At 49.8% G+C, this 21,067-nt stretch overlaps 1 protein-coding gene across 3 annotated transcripts in view; it reads left to right on the forward strand.

Moving 5' to 3' along the window:
- The first annotated feature begins 468 nt into the window (after positions 1-468).
- The window catches only part of CHD4 (chromodomain helicase DNA binding protein 4), a 93,046-nt gene continuing 72,447 nt past the window's right edge, over positions 469-21,067 (forward strand). Inside the window, exons 1-3 of one of the 3 annotated variants that reach the window (XM_086932894.1) lie at positions 469-559; positions 2,664-2,866; positions 19,732-19,856. In XM_086932894.1, the coding sequence (XP_086789020.1) occupies positions 2,782-2,866; positions 19,732-19,856 (210 nt within the window). In that variant the 5' untranslated portion in view covers positions 469-559; positions 2,664-2,781. The remainder of the gene's footprint in view (positions 560-2,663; positions 2,867-19,731; positions 19,857-21,067) is intronic. The other 2 variants (XM_086932893.1, XM_086932895.1) reach the window with 2 other exon arrangements.

Consider the following 21,067-nt stretch of genomic DNA (forward strand, 5'->3'; position numbering starts at 1 on the left):
TCTTCCTTGGCATTACCTGAAGTCCTAGAGTCCTTCATCTTTCTGTGTGCGAGCCTGAGGTTCCCATGCCTCTGTATGAATATAATAGGATGTCCTGGGGCTCGCCTGTCTGTGAGTATTATGGGATGTCCTGGGGTGCCCACGCTTATGTGTGTTGAATATTATGGGATGCCGAGAGGGTGGAGTAGTCTTTTCTTCAGCCCACCCCCACACCCCAGCAGGCTGCTGTGCTATAGTATTATGGGATGTCCTGGAGTGCATGAGTATTATGGGATGCCCGAGGCTGACCCTTCTGACCCCTCCCCTCCTGGTGTTGAATATTATGGGATGCCCAGAGCCGGTGGGGGGAGTATTATGGGATGCCCCGGGTGGTGGTGACTATTATGGGATGTCCGGCTGAGAGCGCGCGCTCTGTGCAGGGAGGGGGCGGTCTCCAGGGTGACGGGCGGCGGTTGCCGTGGTTACAGAGGGGGGGAGGGGCATAGTGGGGGGGTCAGGGAGGAAGAGGAGGAGGAAGATCAGCCGGCGAGGAGCAGAGGAGGGAGCGGGACACGGAGAGGTGAGGGGGGGACCGCACCGGGGTGAAGGGGTGACCGGCGAGAGGGGGGTGACGGGCACGGGGAGGGCGCGAGCGGCCACGCCGGGGTCACGAGAGGTGAGACCGCTTCCGGTGCTACCGGAGGCGAAGAGACCCTGGCGCGAGGCCCCGGGGGCTGAGGTGGATGAGGCCCCGGGGGCTGAGGTGGATGAGGCCCCGGGATGGGAGGGAGGGTGACAGAAGTGAGTGCTGGGACAATGGAAGGGGCAGGACAGACTCCTGTGGGACCCAGACCGACCGGGGGTGGGGGGACTCTGGGACTACAACTGCGGGGTACAGGGGGGTAAGTACCCCCTGGGGTCACCCGAGGTGCTCGTCCGCCGCGAGGACTCGTGGCCGTGGGGGTCAGCAGTGACCGAGGGCAGGGCTGAGGTGACATGAGGCGCACCTGTCAGCAGATCCGGGGGGACAAAATGGCGGCCGCGGGGGTGTGAGTATGTGTGGGGGAGCCCCGGCAGGGAAGGGGTGGTGACAGGCCTCAGTCACTGGAAGAAGTCCTCCCTTCCTATCCCCCCCCAGAGGACCATGCCTCCTCTCCAACTACAAGGAAGGCTTGCCAAGAGAGCCCCCCACCCCAAACCGCCTCCACACAGTGAGCTGCTGGGCGCCCCCTGCAGGGCCAGTGCCGCACTGACGTGTCCAACCCCCCCAGGAGAGGTCCGAGAACAAAGAACCCCCTCAGATACAAACACACCTCACATCACCCCGGCAGTATAACGAAATGTCCATCACAGGATCCTTTCACAATTCTCCCCCCTTTACAGGATCCCACTCCTAGGTAACTACCCCCTCCAAACTGTCTTTGTCATATAGCTGCCTTATACTCCCAACGTGCATCTTTCTACAGAGTGACAGCCCAAAGGGAGCCGCTCTGTCACAGGGCGTCCCAACACCCAAATCCTCTAAATCGGAAAAAAAACCTTTGAGGAAAGGTGTCCGCCCCATTCCGTAGTCTTACAAACCAATCTGAGTACCCCACAGAAGTAAACCTTGTGTTATATTAGTTCGTGTACGTACCTCGCACGAACCTCTCCAGTTTTGATGTCTGGGGTTTTTGAGTTGTATTGAATAGTATCACAAAAAGTCCCCTCAAAGATGTATTCCCACCCCGGCCAGCTGTGAACCCTATATTATTTAGTACTTAATGTGCCTCGCACTGACCTCACCCATTCAGACGTCTGGGTTCTAAGATTTTTGTGGCATAGTATCCCCAAAAGTCCTAGCAAACAAGTATTTCCCCTGTCCAGGCGACAAAAAAACTAGATACCGCCCCAAAAATCATGTGGAAAGCAGATGTTAGCACCAGCCCTTTATTGGGAAAGGCTATACCGCCCCTCCCCCCCACACTATCTACACTAGAATGGAAAGTAGTATATATTGACTCCTCGCACCATGTCTCCCTCACAACATGTCTCCTTCACAACATGTCTCCTTCACAACTTCCACCACTGAGGGTTCTGACTCGCTACATTGGAGACTCCCTACTTCACACAATGGGCAGCAGTGATACCACCAAAAATGTTCTTTAAAGTCTATGGCTAAATGCTCTCTTTTGGGGCATAACCATAGCACTTTCTCTCCCCATCGTCTCCCCTTTCAGTTGTCTGACCATCAGCCGACAATGGACTTTTAAGGCCATGTGAGAAACCCATGCAGGTCTCCCAGCCATTTTAACGATTACAGTAATCTATCACAAAGAAGGCCCCCTTCATGTCACTAACACCACCCAAGTATACTGCTCCTGAGATTTTAGTCCCCTCTAGAGATCCCATGCAAGCTAACACTGAAATTGCCCTAGGGCAAGCAATCCTTGTCTATTAGTGACACGTTAATACAGTCTCATGAGACCACTCCCAGTCAACATTTTGAGATGGCAGCCACCTCAGCCAAGGCCCAGGTCGGCAATCTGTATCACCTATTTGAGATGGGAACATCCTTTCAGTTTGACTTAACTGGTGCCATCCGTCCCCTTTGGTAGCTGGCAACTTATTCAGTATCGGGTGTGTTCTGTTTTATTTATTTTTCTAAAGTTGAACTTTTCCTAACTGTTCGACCCTTCTTTCAGCCTGGCATCAAGAGTCGCCCCCAGGAGAAGGAACCCTTGCTCGCCGTGCAATCTCATCAGGTCTTGAGTAGGGCTGCAAACATTACAGACAGCAGACGTGGATTCATCTTGGAGAAATATGGCGTCCCCACTGTCCACAGGCTCCGGCAGTGAGGAAGAAGAAATGGACCTGCTCATGACGCACAGTGTGCCTCCACTCCCAGGTGAGAGGCAGTGTGTTCAAACTATCCGTTTCAAGGGGTGTTTGTGGCCAGTCAATGGCCTATTACGGGGTCCTCAATTACATCAGACTTGTGACGTAGTTGGGGTCTGGGGGGTGTTTGGTGTTAGATGAGCAGCATATCTGTGGCCCAAAGGGGGTTGGGCATGATGATTTATTCAGAGGTCTGCTGATCCTCTACATTACCCTACTTGGCTAGTTTAGAGGATTCCAGTTTATGATTGTAAATGGAGTGGTTTCATACTCTGGGCCCAGTTGGCTTTCATTGGGTGTCAAGCTCCCTTTGCCAATTCAATATTGGGTCGGTAAATTACAATGTGACCTGATATGGTCTTTTTGCATGGTTCTGTAGAGGAATGTCCAGCACAGTTGGCTTCCTCACGGTGTTCTGGAATATCTGGCTGTTTTAAAGGGGCTGTAAAGGGTTATGCTACGTTGCAATGTTCTGTGTTGGTTTATTGAATATGTGTGTAGTATATTGCATGTCTATAGTGAACCTAGTCATAAGGCAGCATGTCTGCTGTACCTGGTCAAAGACTAGCATAAACATGGGTTACCCATGCTGGGTTGTTAAAGTGTAATGCATTGTGATTTAGTATTCTTCCAAAAGATTAGTCTTCAACTCCTTCCTAAATTGGAGCCACATTGGGGTGGCATGATGTTATTTGAGATACTGGGTGCATAGATGGAAAATGCCAGCTGTCTTGTTTTTACTTTTTCACACTTCTTAGTCTGCAATCATATGGTCACCTGGCTCCGGGTGTGCTGAGAACCACCGTAGATGGTGATTTTTTCTTTTGTGTGCGAGATAAGCGGGGTGCTGGTCTTGATGACTGTGTAAATTGAACGTCTAGTTTTTTTTGTGTGGAGGGACTGTAAGTGAAGCCGTTAAAGTTCCATCGGCATGAGTGATGTGAACATATTCCAGGCCTAGGTGGGACATACGGTAGCGTATAGGATACCCCTAAGGGGTGCCGTGCCAAGCGAGGAATCTGGGAGGCCATGCAATAGGACGGTGATGGATCAAGCCCTGATCTTTGGACTGGGTAAGAGTGGTCTGTTTAACTCAGACACTCTGTTCATCACCACCCCCTTTTCTAAATCGGTTTTGGCCACTATAGGTGTGGCAGGGTATACTCAGACATGAGTCCCTTTCTCACTGCTCCATCAGGATTCAAGCAAGCCGGGCCGAAGAAGGCTGAAATGCCAGAAACCGGTCCCCGGTAGCTTGTCTCCTTTCTGGTGAAGAATTGGCTTGGTAGTTTAGTCTGCCCTGTTCCCATGATGCACTGGGCCAGGGACAGACTGATTTGCATATAGCCAGGTTCTGAGCTGGGATGGGGCAGTGAGATAAATAACGGTGATGGATCAAGCCCTGATCTTTGGACTGGGTAAGAGTGGTCTGTTTAACTCAGACACTCTGTTCATCACCACCCCCTTTTCTAAATCGTTTTTGGCCACTATAGGTGTGGCAGGGTATACTCAGACATGAGTCCCTTTCTCACTGCTCCATCAGGATTCAAGCAAGCCGGGCCGAAGAAGGCTGAAATGCCAGAAACCGGTCCCCGGTAGCTTGTCTCCTTTCTGGTGAAGAATTGGCTTGGTAGTTTAGTCTGCCCTGTTCCCATGATGCACTGGGCCAGGGACAGACTGATTTGCATATAGCCAGGTTCTGAGCTGGGATGGGGCAGTGAGATAAATAACGGTGATGGATCAAGCCCTGATCTTTGGACTGGGTAAGAGTGGTCTGTTTAACTCAGACACTCTGTTCATCACCACCCCCTTTTCTAAATCGTTTTTGGCCACTATAGGTGTGGCAGGGTATACTCAGACATGAGTCCCTTTCTCACTGCTCCATCAGGATTCAAGCAAGCCGGGCCGAAGAAGGCTGAAATGCCAGAAACCGGTCCCCGGTAGCTTGTCTCCTTTCTGGTGAAGAATTGGCTTGGTAGTTTAGTCTGCCCTGTTCCCATGATGCACTGGGCCAGGGACAGACTGATTTGCATATAGCCAGGTTCTGAGCTGGGATGGGGCAGTGAGATAAATAACGGTGATGGATCAAGCCCTGATCTTTGGACTGGGTAAGAGTGGTCTGTTTAACTCAGACACTCTGTTCATCACCACCCCCTTTTCTAAATCGTTAAAGTTCCATCGGCATGAGTGATGTGAACATATTCCAGGCCTAGGTGGGACATACGGTAGCGTATAGGATACCCCTAAGGGGTGCCGTGCCAAGCGAGGAATCTGGGAGGCCATGCAATAGGACGTTATGACCGTCTAGGTGTGAGTGCGTGGGCTTGAACAGCAGTTCTGAAGTCTTTCTTTTAGAAGAGAGTGCTGGTACCAGGACGCCTTAAATCTTCCTTTTTTTTGTTGTTGTTGGGCATTATGTTCCTTGCTGGGGAGTTTGGTATTAAGGGTAAATCCAAGTGACATGACTTTTATTGAATGCTGGGTGTCAAAGCCACCAATGTTTATGTATTGATCCAGGTTTGAACTGTTTCTGTTTTTGTTCTGGATGATCTGCAAGTAGTGTTTGTGGCATTAGATATCTAAAGGAGATGACTTTAGTAGAGTTGTGTCATTGGGATATTGGTGAATCTTGATGCTGTTATCTGTGACTAAAGTACCAACCGGCTCCATGTAAAGGTTGAAGATGGCAGTAAGTGTGGAACCCTAGGAGACTTTGCAGGTGATGTGGATCATTTTTTGACATGGTGGTGCCCATGTCAACAAACTAGTGTTGTTTGGAAAGGTAAGAGGTGAATCCATGAAAGACATTACTGATGTGTTTATTTCGAGACTCCAGGGTGGATGTGTTGGTGGAATGGTCTACTATGTCAAATACATGGATCCAGGTTAGCTGGTTCATAAGATTCTGGGGGACCCTACAGGCCTAGCGGGCTGATCTCTATGCTGGTGGCAAGAATATTGTGCCATAAGTTGGTTCATGGTTGTTGAAAGAAGCATTGTAGGAATGTTGGCTGGTTCTTAGGTTACCGAGTGTGATGGTGTTTGTTTGGCTTATAGGTTGGGTTCAACTGATTTGTTTATCGTGTGCTGGACATGGGTCTTATTCACATCTAGTGTGTGCCTTTTCTACTTGTGTTAGTTTCTGAGTTATGTAGATTTCACAAGTATTTTATCAGCAATGAAGATGGATTTTTGTCAATCTGTTGCCTGCAAGGTACTCCAGAAAACTTGGTAATGGGCTTGTCTAAATGCAGATGTTGGCATCCAGACTTGAGCGCAACAGTAGTCTTCAGTCTGTTTATTCCCTTCATAGGGTGAGTAGTCTATTTTGTGGATGCTAGTGTTACTTCCTGGAGTATGTTTGGTTGTGTCTAGACTTGCGAGATGATTGGAGTGTAGGTCTACAATTGCCAGACATTAGGGATGGTGACTGTTCTCGGCAGTGTGTTTTCACTTGTAAGCAGTGGGGTAATTTTGATTACTATTCTGGGGGTGTGTTTTATGTATTTTGGCATTGATGTGTTACTTGGTTTTGACCACAGAGGGGGTAATTTTGATTGCCCAGTGATTCCGCTTAGGTTTATCGAGTAAGTTAGGAATTGTTGGTCTAGTTTCTTTTTATTGTGCGAATTTAGTTTTCTATTGAAAGTGCAGTTGTTGGGTTAATTACTTTGCTGCGCACGTCGCACAACGGTTGTCGCCAGCACTCCCTCAGTAGTGCTGCGCATGTCTGTTGGCCGACGCGACCCCCACCCACTCGTTTAAACCGCTGTGCCGCAGTTAAACAGGTCCAAATGCAAACAGTCTGTTCATCTCCCAAATTTTCAAAGCTCACTTAAACTTAGTCTTCAGACCTGGTTGAAACGATACCTGGCTTCATCTGCCAGGGGACTGGAAGCTATTTATTTAGAATTTGTAGGACGCACCGCTACCCCGAAGAGTTTCCCAGCGCCGAGTATGTCATATCTGCTCTGCTTTTGGGAGGAGTTAAGGGGCATATCTCCAGGCCTGCTTACCCCCCTCTACGGCGTGCCCCATCAAAATAAATGCTGGCGTCCATCTCTTCTAAAATTAGTAGTTCATAAATACCAAGTATGATGAATCAATTTTTTTGAGGGAGATATACGGGGGGCGGGTATGCAGGACTATTCTTTTGGATAGAACAATTCCTACTCTGTTTTTGATTCACTTAGGATTTGAGGAGCAAGGGACTTATAATATTGCCAGGTACAACACAAACAATGGTGTTTATTAGTCTGGTTTTAGGGGAGCATGTGAGATGTTTTGATCATCCTATCAGGTGTGTTTAGGGTGAGGACCCCTTTTTCTGTCTGTGCATTGGAAGTGAGGCGTTAATATTCTGAAGCAGTTTCTCTGCTAGCATCTGTGGTAACTTGGTGCTATCTATTAACTTTTCACTGAAGACGGTGCCCATCGCCAATTGGTTTTATCAGGAAATTTTTTACATTTTTTGCTTATGCATTTGTTCCTGTTTGCCTGCCTGTTAGTGGTCTTCCCAGGGGCCCTCTTTTAGTTTTTTGATTAAGGTGTCATTCTAGTCGGGGTTGCACTATCCTAGTAGACCAAACCAAAGAAAATGTGCTGTTGTACTGGTTAAAGAACTGCCAAGTGTAACCCTCAAAGAAAAAGTAGAATTGGTGGGCTCACCGATTAGGCCAGCTGGAAACCTGTTTCTTGCGTGTACATTTTTCTCTGGGTGTGTGTATGTTCCGTAGGCCTACAAAACCTGAACAACTCCTACTAGCTGTATTTCTCTGGTACATGCAAAACTTGCCGTCATATTCTTTGGCCAGAAGACATTACTACAGTGAAGATTGCTGGGACCTATGACCCTTCTCGCAGACAGGTCGCTCCCCATGCTGCTGCACGGCTCTGCCTGCATTGTTTTTACCTAATCTTGTATTTTTCCCCTGTGCCTAACTTGCTTTCTTGCCCAGACTTGTTTTTATTCCCCTGTGCCTATACTTGCTTTCTTGCCCAGACTTGTTTTTATTCCCCTGTGCCTGTACTTTCTTTCTTTCCCAGACTTGTTTTTTTTTTTTCCGGTGCCTAACTTTCTTTCTTGCCCAGACTTGTTTTTATTCCTTTGTGCCTGTACTTGTTTTCTTGCCCAAACTTGTTTTTCATTTCTCTGCCCAGTTCTCCCGCGGCCCGGCCCATTTTTCCTGCCGCTGTGGCCACACCCACCTGCAATCCCATTCGCCGCCCCGCTCCCGCCTCCCAGCTGCTCCTCCCTCCCACATCCCCTCATATGGAAGCCGCTACGCGGCTGCGCTCAGCGGGCGTGCCGCTGGCGCACCTAAGGCAAGCCCGTCTGTGCCTGGACCGCGTCCTGGGCCAGGACCCCTGGACACCACGAACGCCACTACACCGATACGATGCCAGAACCCCCCCACGCACTCAACACCGGACGATCACACATCTGCTTCCTGGCTGCCCCGAAGCGCACCCACGGAGCTTTCACCTGCCGGAACTGCAGCTTCACAGGCATCCGCCCCACCATGCTGCCGACCAGGAAAGAACCCAACCACCTCAGATGCATCCTTCTCAACAACCGCTCCGCCTGAAAACATGCTGTTGAACTCTGAGACCTACTAGACTCAACCTCCCCAGACACCCCCTTCCTGACTGAGACCTGGCTGAACCCCGCCTCGGCACCCGACATAGCCATAGCCGTCCCAGAAGGCTACAAGATCACCCGCAAGGACCACACAAACAGAGCGGGAGGAGGAATCTCCATTGTCCACAGGAACACTCTCAGAGTCTCTACCAACACCGACGGCGCCCTCAGCACCGCCGAACTCCTGCACTTCCAGATTCACACAGACCCAAACACCGCCCTTGGAGGAACCCTCATCTACAGACCGCCCGGACCCCGACCACAGTTCAGCGACTCCATCGCCAACTTCGTCAGCACATACTCCCTCGCCTCCACGGACTACAACCTCCTTGGGAACCTGAACTTCCACCTCGAACAATGACAACACCAACTCCCCACCCTGACCGACAACCTAGCCAACCTCGGACTCAGACAACTTGTCACAACACCCACCCACTCCGCCGGTCACACGCTTGACCCCCATCTTCTCCGCAAGCCCCCACGTCTCCTTCAACCATACCACCGAACTCCACTGGACCGACCACCGCTGCATCCACTTGACCTTCAAGGAACGCACCACCGCACCCAACAGAGATGCCTCACCGCTACTGGAGCAAAGTCACCGAAGACCAGCTAACCACCACCCTCGCCCAGAGCCCACCCGCCGACCATACCGTCCCAGACACCGCCGCCCGCAACCTCACAGTGGATCAACGACTGCGCCAACACACTCGCCCCGATCAAGAAACCCTCCAACAATCCTACCAACAAGAAAGCCAGCTGGTTCACTGAAGACCTCCGGGCCTCCAAGCAAACCTGGCGAAAGCTTGAGAAGATCTGACTCCGTGAACGGACAGCCACGCCGCCCACAAGAATGCCACCCATCACCTCATCAGATCTGCCAAAAGGGCCTCCTTCAAAGACCGCCTAGACAAAAACGCGCAGAACAGCAAAGAGCTCTTCAACATCGTGTAGGAACTCTCCAACCCCAGCTCCAAAACCAATGAAGTCCCACCCTTGCAAGACCTGTGCGACTCGCTGGCCACCTTCTTCCACTGCAAGATCAGACATCCGCAACAGTTTCAACGCCACGACCACCCCGACAACCACTGAGACCTCCGCCCCCACGACCACCAAACGCCTGTTCTACTAGACCAACATCAACGACTATGACACCATCAAAATCATGAACACCATCCACTCCGGATCTCCGTCAGATCCATGCCCACACCACATCTTCAACAAAGCCAGCACATCCATCGCACCCCATCTCCGGAAAGGTATCAACACCTCCTTCGAGACAGCAACCTTCCCGGAGAGCTGAAAGAGCGCCGAGATCAAAGCCTTACTCGAGAAACCCAAGGCGGACCCCAAGGACCATAAGAACTTAAAGCCCATCTCCCTGCTCCCGTTCCCGGCTTGCAAGACCTGTGCGACTCACTGGCCACCTTCTTCCACTGCAAGATCAGACATCCGAAACGGTTTCAACGCCACGACCACCCCGACAACCACTGAGACCTCCGCCCCCACGACCACCAAACGCCTGTTCTACTAGACCAACATCAACGACTATGACACCATCAAAATCATGAACACCATCCACTCCGGATCTCCGTCAGATCCATGCCCACACCACATCTTCAACAAAGCCAGCACATCCATCGCACCCCATCTCCGGAAAGGTATCAACACCTCCTTCGAGACAGCAACCTTCCCGGAGAGCTGAAAGAGCGCCGAGATCAAAGCCTTACTCGAGAAACCCAAGGCGGACCCCAAGGACCATAAGAACTTAAAGCCCATCTCCCTGCTCCCGTTCCCGGCTTGCAAGACCTGTGCGACTCGCTGGCCACCTTCTTCCACTGCAAGATCAGACATCCGAAACGGTTTCAACGCCACGACCACCCCGACAACCACTGAGACCTCCGCCCCCACGACCACCAAACGCCTGTTCTACTAGACCAACATCAACGACTATGACACCATCAAAATCATGAACACCATCCACTCCGGATCTCCGTCAGATCCATGCCCACACCACATCTTCAACAAAGCCAGCACATCCATCGCACCCCATCTCCGGAAAGGTATCAACACCTCCTTCGAGACAGCAACCTTCCCGGAGAGCTGGAAGAGCGCCGAGATCAAAGCCTTACTCGAGAAACCCAAGGCGGACCCCAAGGACCATAAGAACTTAAAGCCCATCTCCCTGCTCCCGTTCCCGGCAACGGTCATCGAGAAGACCGTCAACGAACAACTGACCCGCTACCTCGAGGAGAACAACATCCTGGACCCTTCCCAGTCCGGGTTCCGCAGCAACCACAGCACCGAGACTGCCCTCATTGCTGATGGCATCAAGTCCCTGCTGGACAACGGAGAAACGGCGGCCCTCATCCTCCTGGACCTGTCAGCTGCCTTCAACACGGTCTGTCACCACACACTACGAACACGCCTCCAGCGCTGGGATTCAAGAGAAGGCCCTGAACTGGACCACCTCCTTCCTCTCTGGCAGAACACAGAGCGTTCGCCCCCCCCCCCCCCCCCCTTCCGCCCCCGAGATAATCTGCGGCGTACCCCAGGGCTCATCCCAACTCTGTTTAACATCTACATGGCACCGCTCTCCCACGTCACCCATCGGCACGACCTCAACATCCTCTCCTATGCCGATGACACCCAGCTGATACTCTCCCTCACCAAGAACTCCCACACCTACAAAACCAACCTTCACAAAGGAATGAAGGCCATTGCTGAATGGATGAGGAACAGCCGACTGAAGCTGAACTCTGAGAAGACTGAGGTCCTCATTCTCGGATCCAACCCTTCGGCCTGGGACGACTCCTGGTGGCCGACTGCACTGGGAACCGCTCCAACACCCACCGACCACGCACGCAACCTAGGGGTCTTCCTCCACTCCAGCCTCTCCATGACTATACCGGTCAACGCTGTCTCCTCCTCCTGCTTCAACACTCTCTGCATGCTCCGTAGGATCTACAAGTGGATCCCCACTGAAACTAGAAGAACAGTCACCCAGGCCCTTGTCAGCAGTAGGTTGGACTATGGAAACGCCCTCTACGCAGGAGCCTCGGCCAAACTCATGAGACTGCTCCAACGCACCCAGAACGCCTCTGCACGCCTGATCCTCGACGTCCCTTGCCGCAGCCACATCACACCCCACATGAGACCTGCACTGGCTCCCAGTCAACAAGAGAATAACCTTCAAGCTCCTCACCCATGCACACAAGGCACTCCTCAGCACCGGACCAACGTACTCATGACTATACCGGTCAACGCTGTCTCCTCCTCCTGCTTTAACACTCTCTGCATGCTCCGTAGGATCTACAAGTGGATCCCCACTGAAACTAGAAGAACAGTCACCCAGGCCCTTGTCAGCAGTAGGTTGGACTATGGAAACGCCCTCTACGCAGGAGCCTCGGCCAAACTCATGAGACTGCTCCAACGCACCCAGAACGCCTCTGCACGCCTGATCCTCGACATCCCTTGCCGCAGCCACATCACACCCCACATGAGACCTGCACTGGCTCCCAGTCAACAAGAGAATAACCTTCAAGCTCCTCACCCATGCACACAAGGCACTCCTCAGCACCGGACCAACGTACCTCAACAGACGACTCCGCTTCTATACCCCCACCCGCCAGCTCCGCCGACCTCGCCCTCGCTACAGTCTCCCGCTTCCGAAGAGCGACCTCAGGCGGCAAATCGTTCTCCCCCCTCGCCGCATAGACCTGGAACACCCTCCCCATCCACCTACGGCAGACCCAAGACCTGCTGACCTTCAGAAAACTCCTCAAGACCTGGCTTTTCGAGCAGTAGCAGCCTTCCCCCACAGCAGCGCCTTGAGACCCTCACGGGTGAGTAGTAAGCTTTACACATGATATGATTGATTGATTGATTGATTTTGTGAGGTATTTAAGCCTTTTTGTCCTATATGGATTGGTGAACCTCTAACTACCGGAGGTTCATTTGAAGCTAGATCGATTATGTTGGGATTGGGTGGGTGACTTGCAGGAAGCTCTTGACAGACCCAGGGCTGTGGATCAACGGGCCTCTCCTGAGTACTGTCAAGTATCCGGCTCTCTTCATATCAAATGTCAAGCTCTGATATGGCAGGGAGTCATAGCTGGCTCCAAAGGAAAGCTAGAAGTTGCCTTGCCACACCAGTTAACTGGAGTCCCTTAATAAAGTTGAGCATTATATGTTAAGGCTATTAGACTTCCATTGACTATCGGGTAAGAGTTGCCCGTTAAGTCCATGTCTACAGCCTTGTGTACTTGAAACCAAGGCGCTAGGTTGCTTTATCTACACCTCTTTTTGTTTCTTTGAACTTTTGTGGTTGTTTGCAGAGTAAGGGTCTGAAGCAGGATAGCAAGGGAAAGCCTTTCTAGTGTATTGCATCTGTACAGCTAAACTAAGGTTGGAATATTGAAGGTGAATCGGCAGATGCCATGAATTTTGGGTGTATGTTATGTGAATCTATCTATTTAAACTACCTTAGTGCCACACATCCGCTCTACACCATGAGGGTTATGCTTTCTGGCAGAGGGTTGTGCCTACACTATAAAAGCTGAGATGGAAAATGTATTTATTTATGAAATTTGATAAAGCTCGAACAATTGCCCGAAGGCGTCTCGGCGCTGTAGCATCTGCATCGGGATCTCCACTGAGTGTGTAAGATAGAAAGGGACAGATTAATGGTTAAAAAACCATGTTTTTAAAAGTTTACGGAAGGACCAAAGAGTGGTGCAGGTTCGAATTGACTGAGGGAGAGTGTTCAATAGTTTTGGGGCCGAGACCAGGAATAGACTGTCTCCCCAGGAGACAGTCTTAGTGCGAGGCACCACTAAGTCATTAAGAGTAGAGGATCGCAGAGTCCTCGAAGGACAGTAGAGGGTTAGTTGATCTTTGAGAAATTGAGGTCCTTCTCCATGGAGAGCTTTATACACAATACAAAGCGTTTTAAACTTGACCCTGCTTCTTATAGGAAGCCAGTGTAGTTTGCTGATGGTGTCTGTAGCAGACATGTGTTTGGGGATTCTGGCAATTAGTCTTGCTGCCACATTTTGTATTATTTGCATTTTATCAAATACCCTAATCTGGGCATTTGCGAAGAGGCCGTTCCAATAATCCAAAGTGGACAGCACTAGGGAATTTACCAGAGTTTTCACAGCAGTTTCGGGTAGGAAAGGGGTTATTTTCCTGATTAGACTTAGTTTATGAAACGCAGAGGAGGCTACTTGGTTAGCGTGGGCAACAAAGTTGAGTTGGTCGTCAAAGACCACTCCCAGATTTCTTACCTTGGGCGTGGGCTTAGGCACAGTTCCAAATGATGCAGGCCACCAATCAGGTGACCAGCTTGGAGTGAGTTGTCCAAAGATGACCACCTCCGTCTTATCCGAATTGCGCCCACTGATGAGGTAGATGAGTTAAAAACCCGTCTGGATCAGATTTGCTGTTCTGCATAATTGGAGCTAGGCAGTCCTGGATTGGAGTTTGATTTTCATCAACATGATCAGGGTGTGTTATTTTCGTGCATTCCTTGAGTTGGAGATTTGGCTTTTTCTCTTCTGGACTGTTTCAGTAGGTACTGCTGCTTGGCTAAGTAACAATGGACTTGTCTTTAGATATATTGGGTCCCTTGGATGAAGTTTGAGAATAAGTCGGAAGTGCTGCCGGTTCTTGGTTGTTAGATCTTTATTCCTCTATGCCTAAGTGCTGCTAATACTCCAACTACAAAAATATTTTTGTCCAGTTTAATCTATAGATTAAATATATATATATATCCTGGTGAAGCCAGACCTGGGGAGTGGTCCTTCCAACAGAAGTTAGATCCACATCAAACATTGCTTCTAAGAGGTAATTACTTCCTTCTGTATCACTAGACCACGGCTAATGAGCTATTGCACTGAATCTCCTTGCATACTGCTTTTACAACCATGGTCTGAGGTTTTAATCGAGGATACCCCAAGTCTTTGGCTCTGGTGTGAGTCTTCATTTGATTACTCTCTTTGTGCTTCGCCTTCGGGTGCATGTAGCAATCTTGCACCGCTGAGCACTTTGGCCTCGGTCTCGGTGTCAGTTCTTTCTGAGCATGCTTGTATTGGATTCTTCCACGAAGCCATGTCTGCCTCTGTCTTGTAGCTTCATATTGGAGTTCGAACCTATGGGCACCCCTTGTGAACTTCTCCCAGGTGCTTTCTCAGGCAACAGTCCTTTCCCTGCACTGGGGAACAGCTATCACCCACCATAGGGCTATTCTACAATTCCAGAAGAATTGCATGTAAAGTGGTCTCCCTCCTGCAGCTATTACATCTCAACTCCATTCCTCAAACTTTCAAAGATTATAACTCAGTCAGAGTTGCAGGGCTTCAAGTCTTTGAACATGCATGTGTTTTGGAAGCGCCTGTGGAAAAATTTGAACTGTTTGGCCTACATATCTTGTCAAAGTCTCTCTCCAGCTGCAGTGTTAGTTTGTTCCCCGACCCCCCCCCCCCCCCCCCCCCCCGAAAAAAGAAAAAAGCACCCGTTTGTCAAGTTGACAAACAGGTGGTTTTGTTTTTTTAGGTCCAAGCCCCCATGCTGCGGTTTCACTTTGTCAGACACACCCCTTTATTTAGTCTCCGCTTGTCTAAAGAAAGGGGCGCAGCCTTCATGAATGTGAAGGCAATGTACGGGCGCTGGTAAGAAACCTAAAATTTACAATGCAATAGGTCTCGCATTTGCGAGAGTTTAAGCTATTGCATTGCCAGTAACTTAAACTCTGGTTAATGCGAGACCTGTTGCATTGCAAATGTTTGTTTTAGCTTGAAGCTGGTATTCTGCGTAGGGTTCCTTCCCTAAAACTGTACAAATGATTTTGCTTTACTTATCCAGGGTGATCCGAGTCCTGCCAGTGTATTCAAGGATGGAATAGGTTGGGAGCAAACCTTCTAGTAGGCAGCACTGGGCTTTGGCCTAGCCTTTATGTATTTATGGAAAGATTTGTTATTGTAGCCTGTGATAGCTCTTGCAGCTAGTGATGCTGTCGTGACCTGCAGACTATTGGTGGTTTCACAAACCTGTTGGGGAAGACCATTCTATCTCTTTGCCACTAGGAAAGGGAACAAAAGACACACGGATGATGGACTGAATGCAGAAAGAAATCTATCATTCACCCCCAGTCGAGATGTGGGTTAACCCCTCCCCTGCTGGCTCCATTCCCCTGCTGTGCTGGGGGGAGGGGGGCGCCTGCATGCTCATGATGAGCTCAGCTCGTCACAGGTGCATTGGCTCCCGTGGAACGCTCAGCACAGCAGGGGAATTCTCCCAGCACCTGAGCGTTCCACGGGCCATGCCGAGCTCAGCTCGTCATGGCATACACCTCCCGCATGCTCATGACGAGCTCAGCTCGTCACAGGTGCATTGGCTCCCGTGGAACGCTCAGCACAGCAGGGGAATTCTCCCAGCACCTGAGCGTTCCACGGGCCATGCCGAGCTCAGCTCGTCATGAGCACCCGAGAGGTGTGGCGGGTTAAACCCATTATTCTTGTGCTCACCATGCCACCCCAATTGAGACCCAACCATAAACAAATCCGTCTTGACCCTGCTCCTCATGAGAACAGTCCAACCCAAACTACCAGGCCAGGTCCTCACTGTACCAGAAAAAAGCTTCCCTGGCCCAGTTTCGGGGTATCATCCCAGATCAGCCAGGCTAGCTTGAATCTAGTGGCACAAAGAGCCTGGGACCCATGTCTGGGCATACCCGGCGGCAGCGCATTTAGAACCGCCACCTAGACTATTCCCTTGGAATGACCAGTTGCATAGCCTTACACAAATAAAGAACTCTCACAAAGCACATGAGGCCACCCAAGGCAGAAGGGTTCATCCCTCCTATATTATTTCTCCTAGGGTTCTCGCCGTTCTTGCAAGGTGGGTCCTTCAGTTGGGTCTCTTTCATAAGTTTTGTGGGCATGGCTGCTCCTGGGGCAGAGCTTGAGGCTTCATGACCGTGGCCACTTCAGGCACCCCCTGTTTCTGCCGGAAAGATATCGGTGCTCACTGGGCAGTCCTTCTCCAGGTTGTGTTGATGGGCTGTTGCCCCACACGAGGCTATTTCCCATGTGGCCTCACTCCTGGGGTGTGCGGTGGGAATCTTTCACCCCTGGTTTGACTTGAAATCACTCGCAGGTTGGCCTGCTGCTGGCGTCCATTTTGGCTCCTGACTCAGGTCGGAGCTGCCTTTCATTCCTCGTGTTTTTTTTTTTTTCTTCCTCCTGTTGGCTCGGCTGTGATTGGGGTGGGAGGGGGAGGATCTGCTCCTAATGGCTCTAAAATGGACGCTGAGCCGCCCCACCTCCCGCGGTGTCATTCTGTGCCCAGCTTCCATGCAGCACAAAGAGCTCTATCAGACTCCCGGGGAGGAGGGCGCCAGTGCCCACTACCCCCGTTCCTGCCACGTGGTCTGAACGGCCCCCACCAGGGGTACAAGCCTCTCCTCCCTGCGCCTAGCACTGGAGACGTGATTTCCGCCCCCTCCCCGCAGCAAGGACTCTACACGTGATGTGTCTCCCTCTGTATTACGACATGCCGCGTTCTGGGAGACGAGAACCCGGCATGCCACGGCGTAACTCTATCCGGGTGAAATGTAACGTGTGATCAGCGTCTCCTGCAGTAGCAGAGAGCTGGGCACGTCTGCTAACATCGATGAGCTTGAGGTGTTCGTCCCCACCTGCCCTATTGTCTCCGAGGCTTGAAAGGGCCGAGTTTGGTGTCCGAGGGTGTTTGTTCTCGTATGATGGCGCAGGTGCTTGCCTGAAGCACCTTGTGGGAGTTGTCATAGTGAGGAAAAGGTCGTGAGCTCCTCGCCCTCCTCGCCCTCCTCGGATCCCTCCTTCTCTCGGCATCCCAGTATCTATCCTAAGACTCGATGTGTATGGAGACCCACCTGCTCTGGGTTTCTAAAGCTGCCTGGCTCCACAGTATGTTATCCCACCCGCCCTTTCTTTCTTTCTAGGGCACGTGAATGTTCGTTGTCTCCTCCACAAGCTCATACATTGTGGTGCACCCCACGACCTCCTGTCCACCTTTAGGTCTTGTCTAAGGGTCCTGGAGGTGTGTGTAATGCATTGCCCGTCGCCCCCTTCAGTTTCTTGCGCTCTGTGTGGGACCCAAACCACTCTGCTTCCTCTGAGATTCTTTGTGTGACAGGCCAAGCGTGTGGAAGCCCATCCCAGTCTACTGTGCCATTTCCCAAATGGGTCTCCTGAATGTTGGTATACTGTGGTGTGACGTGCCATTGGCTTCCAGGAAGAGTGTCCTCATCGCTGTAAACGGCTATGGCCCAGATCACCCAAGGGACCCGTGTGAAGAACATCTCGACTGACCGAGGTTGTCCAGGAGCCACATGGCCACTGGATGGTAGAGCTGCTCTGTGACTCCTTCGCAAACAAGAAGGGTGGCCCGCATTGTCTCAGACGCTCCCTGAAAGGTGCTTGATCCCACCTCTCCTGCCATTCTCGGAGGAATGAATCCTCTGGACTTCATCTTCCCTGTGGACCCGCCCAATGTGTTGGTGGAGCTGCCTCGATTCTGAGGCAATTTGTACTATACTTGTATCCCCAGTGGTTCCGGGTACGTGTTATTTGGAAGGCCTGTCAACAACTCTATGCAATACCTTTCCCACCTCTCCCAGTCCAAAGGATAGCTTGGATGAACTGGCCCCTCACTTAACCAGACGCTGTCCCCCCCCACCCCACCCCACCCCCCTCCCTAAGTTTTGGATTTCGTTGGAGGATTTGTACCCCTCAATCTGACATTAGTGACATGACTCCAAGTAATCTTTGGATATTAGCGGAATAGGTCCTTGGAAGCACTGCCAGGATTTGGAGTGTCGGTATGTTGTCCTTTTTAGCGTTGTTCTTTTTGGGCATCTTACAAGTTTGTGTGTTTTTATTTTTTTTCCTCGTTTCTTTTTTTTTTTTTTTATTTTTTTTTTTTTTTCTCCATGAACACATCCCTTAAAATTCCACTGTTTGCCAACACTATACTGAAATAAAGGTTCACTTAGGTGGCTCCTTTTAACCTCTCTCCTAAAAACGTTTTATATAAGGTCCAATAGGGAAACATTGGGATAGTACGAACTGCTCAGTGAAAACGGGCTGCCTTCCATGCAGGAACTAAGATACGCTTTAATCGCGGTAACTTTCGGCGCGGTTGTTTGATATTATTTGCTGATCGGAGTTAAACGTGCAGACTTTTTTTTTTTTTTTTACACGAGGGTAAGTATATATAGTGTATGATGAAGTCTACACGTTCAAGTTAGGTGCCCCTTAGTGTCACCCCCCCCCCTTTTTTTTCCCTACCTCTACAGCTTCCCCAGGAGTAAGCCTCACCTGCTCGACCTCAATGACTAGTAACTTTTCTCGTGTATTTGTTGTGCATTACTGACAAGTAAGAGTTTCCTAGGGTTGGATGTATGAGCACCCTTTAGCAAACTGGGATGTGCAGTTTGCACGCCGATTGTTTTGCAAATGGTTGTGCACTTTGCAGCACGACCTATGTTCTAATCATTGGTCACATTATGAATGTCTGTTCTCTGGGAGCCGTAAATGCTCAAAAACATGAATAGAGGCGTGCCATGGCCTACATCATTGAGTTTGGTTTCCGAAACGAGAAACGTTTTTTTATTAACCAAACAAAAAGCAGCATGTGCCACTTTTTACTTTTTTTTTTTTTTTTTACAAAAATGTTTCTTGTTGGTTAAGACATGGGGTGGTGGGGCGTATCGGCCTCAGACTGCTCGCCCCAAGGGCTGCCGATACAGTTCTTCTTTGCAGATCAGGTGCGACCCCAACTTGGTGTGTTTTGCTAACTGATCATTGATTTTGAAGTTGCAAGCCGCAGTTGAAGCTCACAAGCTATTCATACACACATTTCCAACTTGTATTTGTGACGTGGAAGTCTTTATGCCCTCTCTAGTCTTATTGCAATGCTCAAAAGCCAATTTCTGACCTATAAAAAGGCTGGTTTACACTGAAGTCTCTGGTCTCAAACCTTGTGGCGTTTGTGAATCTGAGTTTGAATGCCATATCAGTATTTTTGGTGGACTGTCTCTGCAGAAGAGGAGCCACATTTCGTTGAGTGCGCCTTTGGACGGCCACCATGAGCATTAATTTGCTGTTTCTTGATGATCCATCACATGCCTATAGCTTGGACGCCACTGATGTTTCTCAGGCTGTGGTACTGATGCTTATGTGTCTCTGCAGAGATTGAGGAAGATCTGGATGAGGAGTTATCCGAGCCCGAAACGCCCAAGTTGATCAAGAAGAAGAAGAAGCCGAAGAAACTGCGAGAACCCAAAAGCACCAAGCCCAAGCGCTCGAAGAAGGAGGTCTGTGTTAATCTTGCATGACTGGTATATGTATAAAATGTTTTCTGCTTCTTCCAAGTTGTTCTTGTTATAGAGGAGCTGCACCAGGAGTAATAACTGCATGAGATGGTGGTTTTTGCATAGTGTGTAACAGTGCTAGACAAAAGTAGTGTTTAAAGACTGAGCCGTGTTTGTATTAGTTCACGGAAGCAGGGGGATTTAATCCGTGGTCGGCAGGCCCCTGAGGATCCACTGCACCTCCTCGGGGGCTTTGTGGACCAGTGTGACCGTCAACCTTATTTGTATCAATTGTAAGCATTATGCACTAAGTAATTATTAGATGGTTCCTCCTATGAGCATACATGTTTCATGAAGTAAGTATTATTATTACTTGAAGTCTTCTGTATCGCCTCCCCAGGGTATTTATTGGCTTAATAAAATCAATAAAGCTATGTTTAAAGAAAAAAATCATGAGCATTTTAAAAACCTTTTTAATCCGAATCTGGTTCGTAGTTCAGGAGGGAGTATGTGTGGACGGGCTGTGTTCTGATATGAACCACCAATTACTAGAAACCATTTTGAATTGCTTTTGATTTTCTCAAAAATCATACGCATCTGCACACTTGGAGAGCCTGGGTTCCTGGCACTCTGTGATCTAAGCATGGGTAGACGAGACGGTCCCAACAGCCCACCCAGGCTGCTCTTCTCCATTCTTTACATAGGCAGGCCCTTACAGACTGGAAGGACTTAGACTTCCTGTCTTGAAAAGGGTGCATGTCTGCATTTTTCAGTAGGTATCAAATAGAATCCCACTTCTCAATAGGCAGCCTGTGCTTTGGCATCTGGTCTTCAGCTTTGTCCATACAAAGCTTGATTGCTGCCTTGTCTGTCACTGGCAAATGTCATTCCAGTTAACACTTTTCACTGCTTCTGCTTACAGCTTTGATTTTACCTATTGATTTAGGAATGTGACCTGGGTCTTACACTGATGTGTAGTCTATCTTGTATTTAAACATGCATTTGCAGAGTAAAGTAGATGTGCTGTTTTCATGTAGTGTATTGCTTGTGTATTTCTAGGTCGAGTCTATTAGTTGTTTGGTTCAAAACATGTTGGCTTACCAAGAACTGACAGTGGGCTTAAAGTCCGCCTATTGTTTACCATTAGCTGCCATTATTGTTATTCTAATCTACTTGCTTCTTATTCAATAGCTTGCCATGTCCATCTTTTGTCC

Source organism: Lissotriton vulgaris, chromosome 7 (genome assembly GCF_964263255.1).
Source record: "Lissotriton vulgaris chromosome 7, aLisVul1.2, whole genome shotgun sequence".
Taxonomy (NCBI): Eukaryota; Metazoa; Chordata; class Amphibia; order Caudata; family Salamandridae; genus Lissotriton; species Lissotriton vulgaris.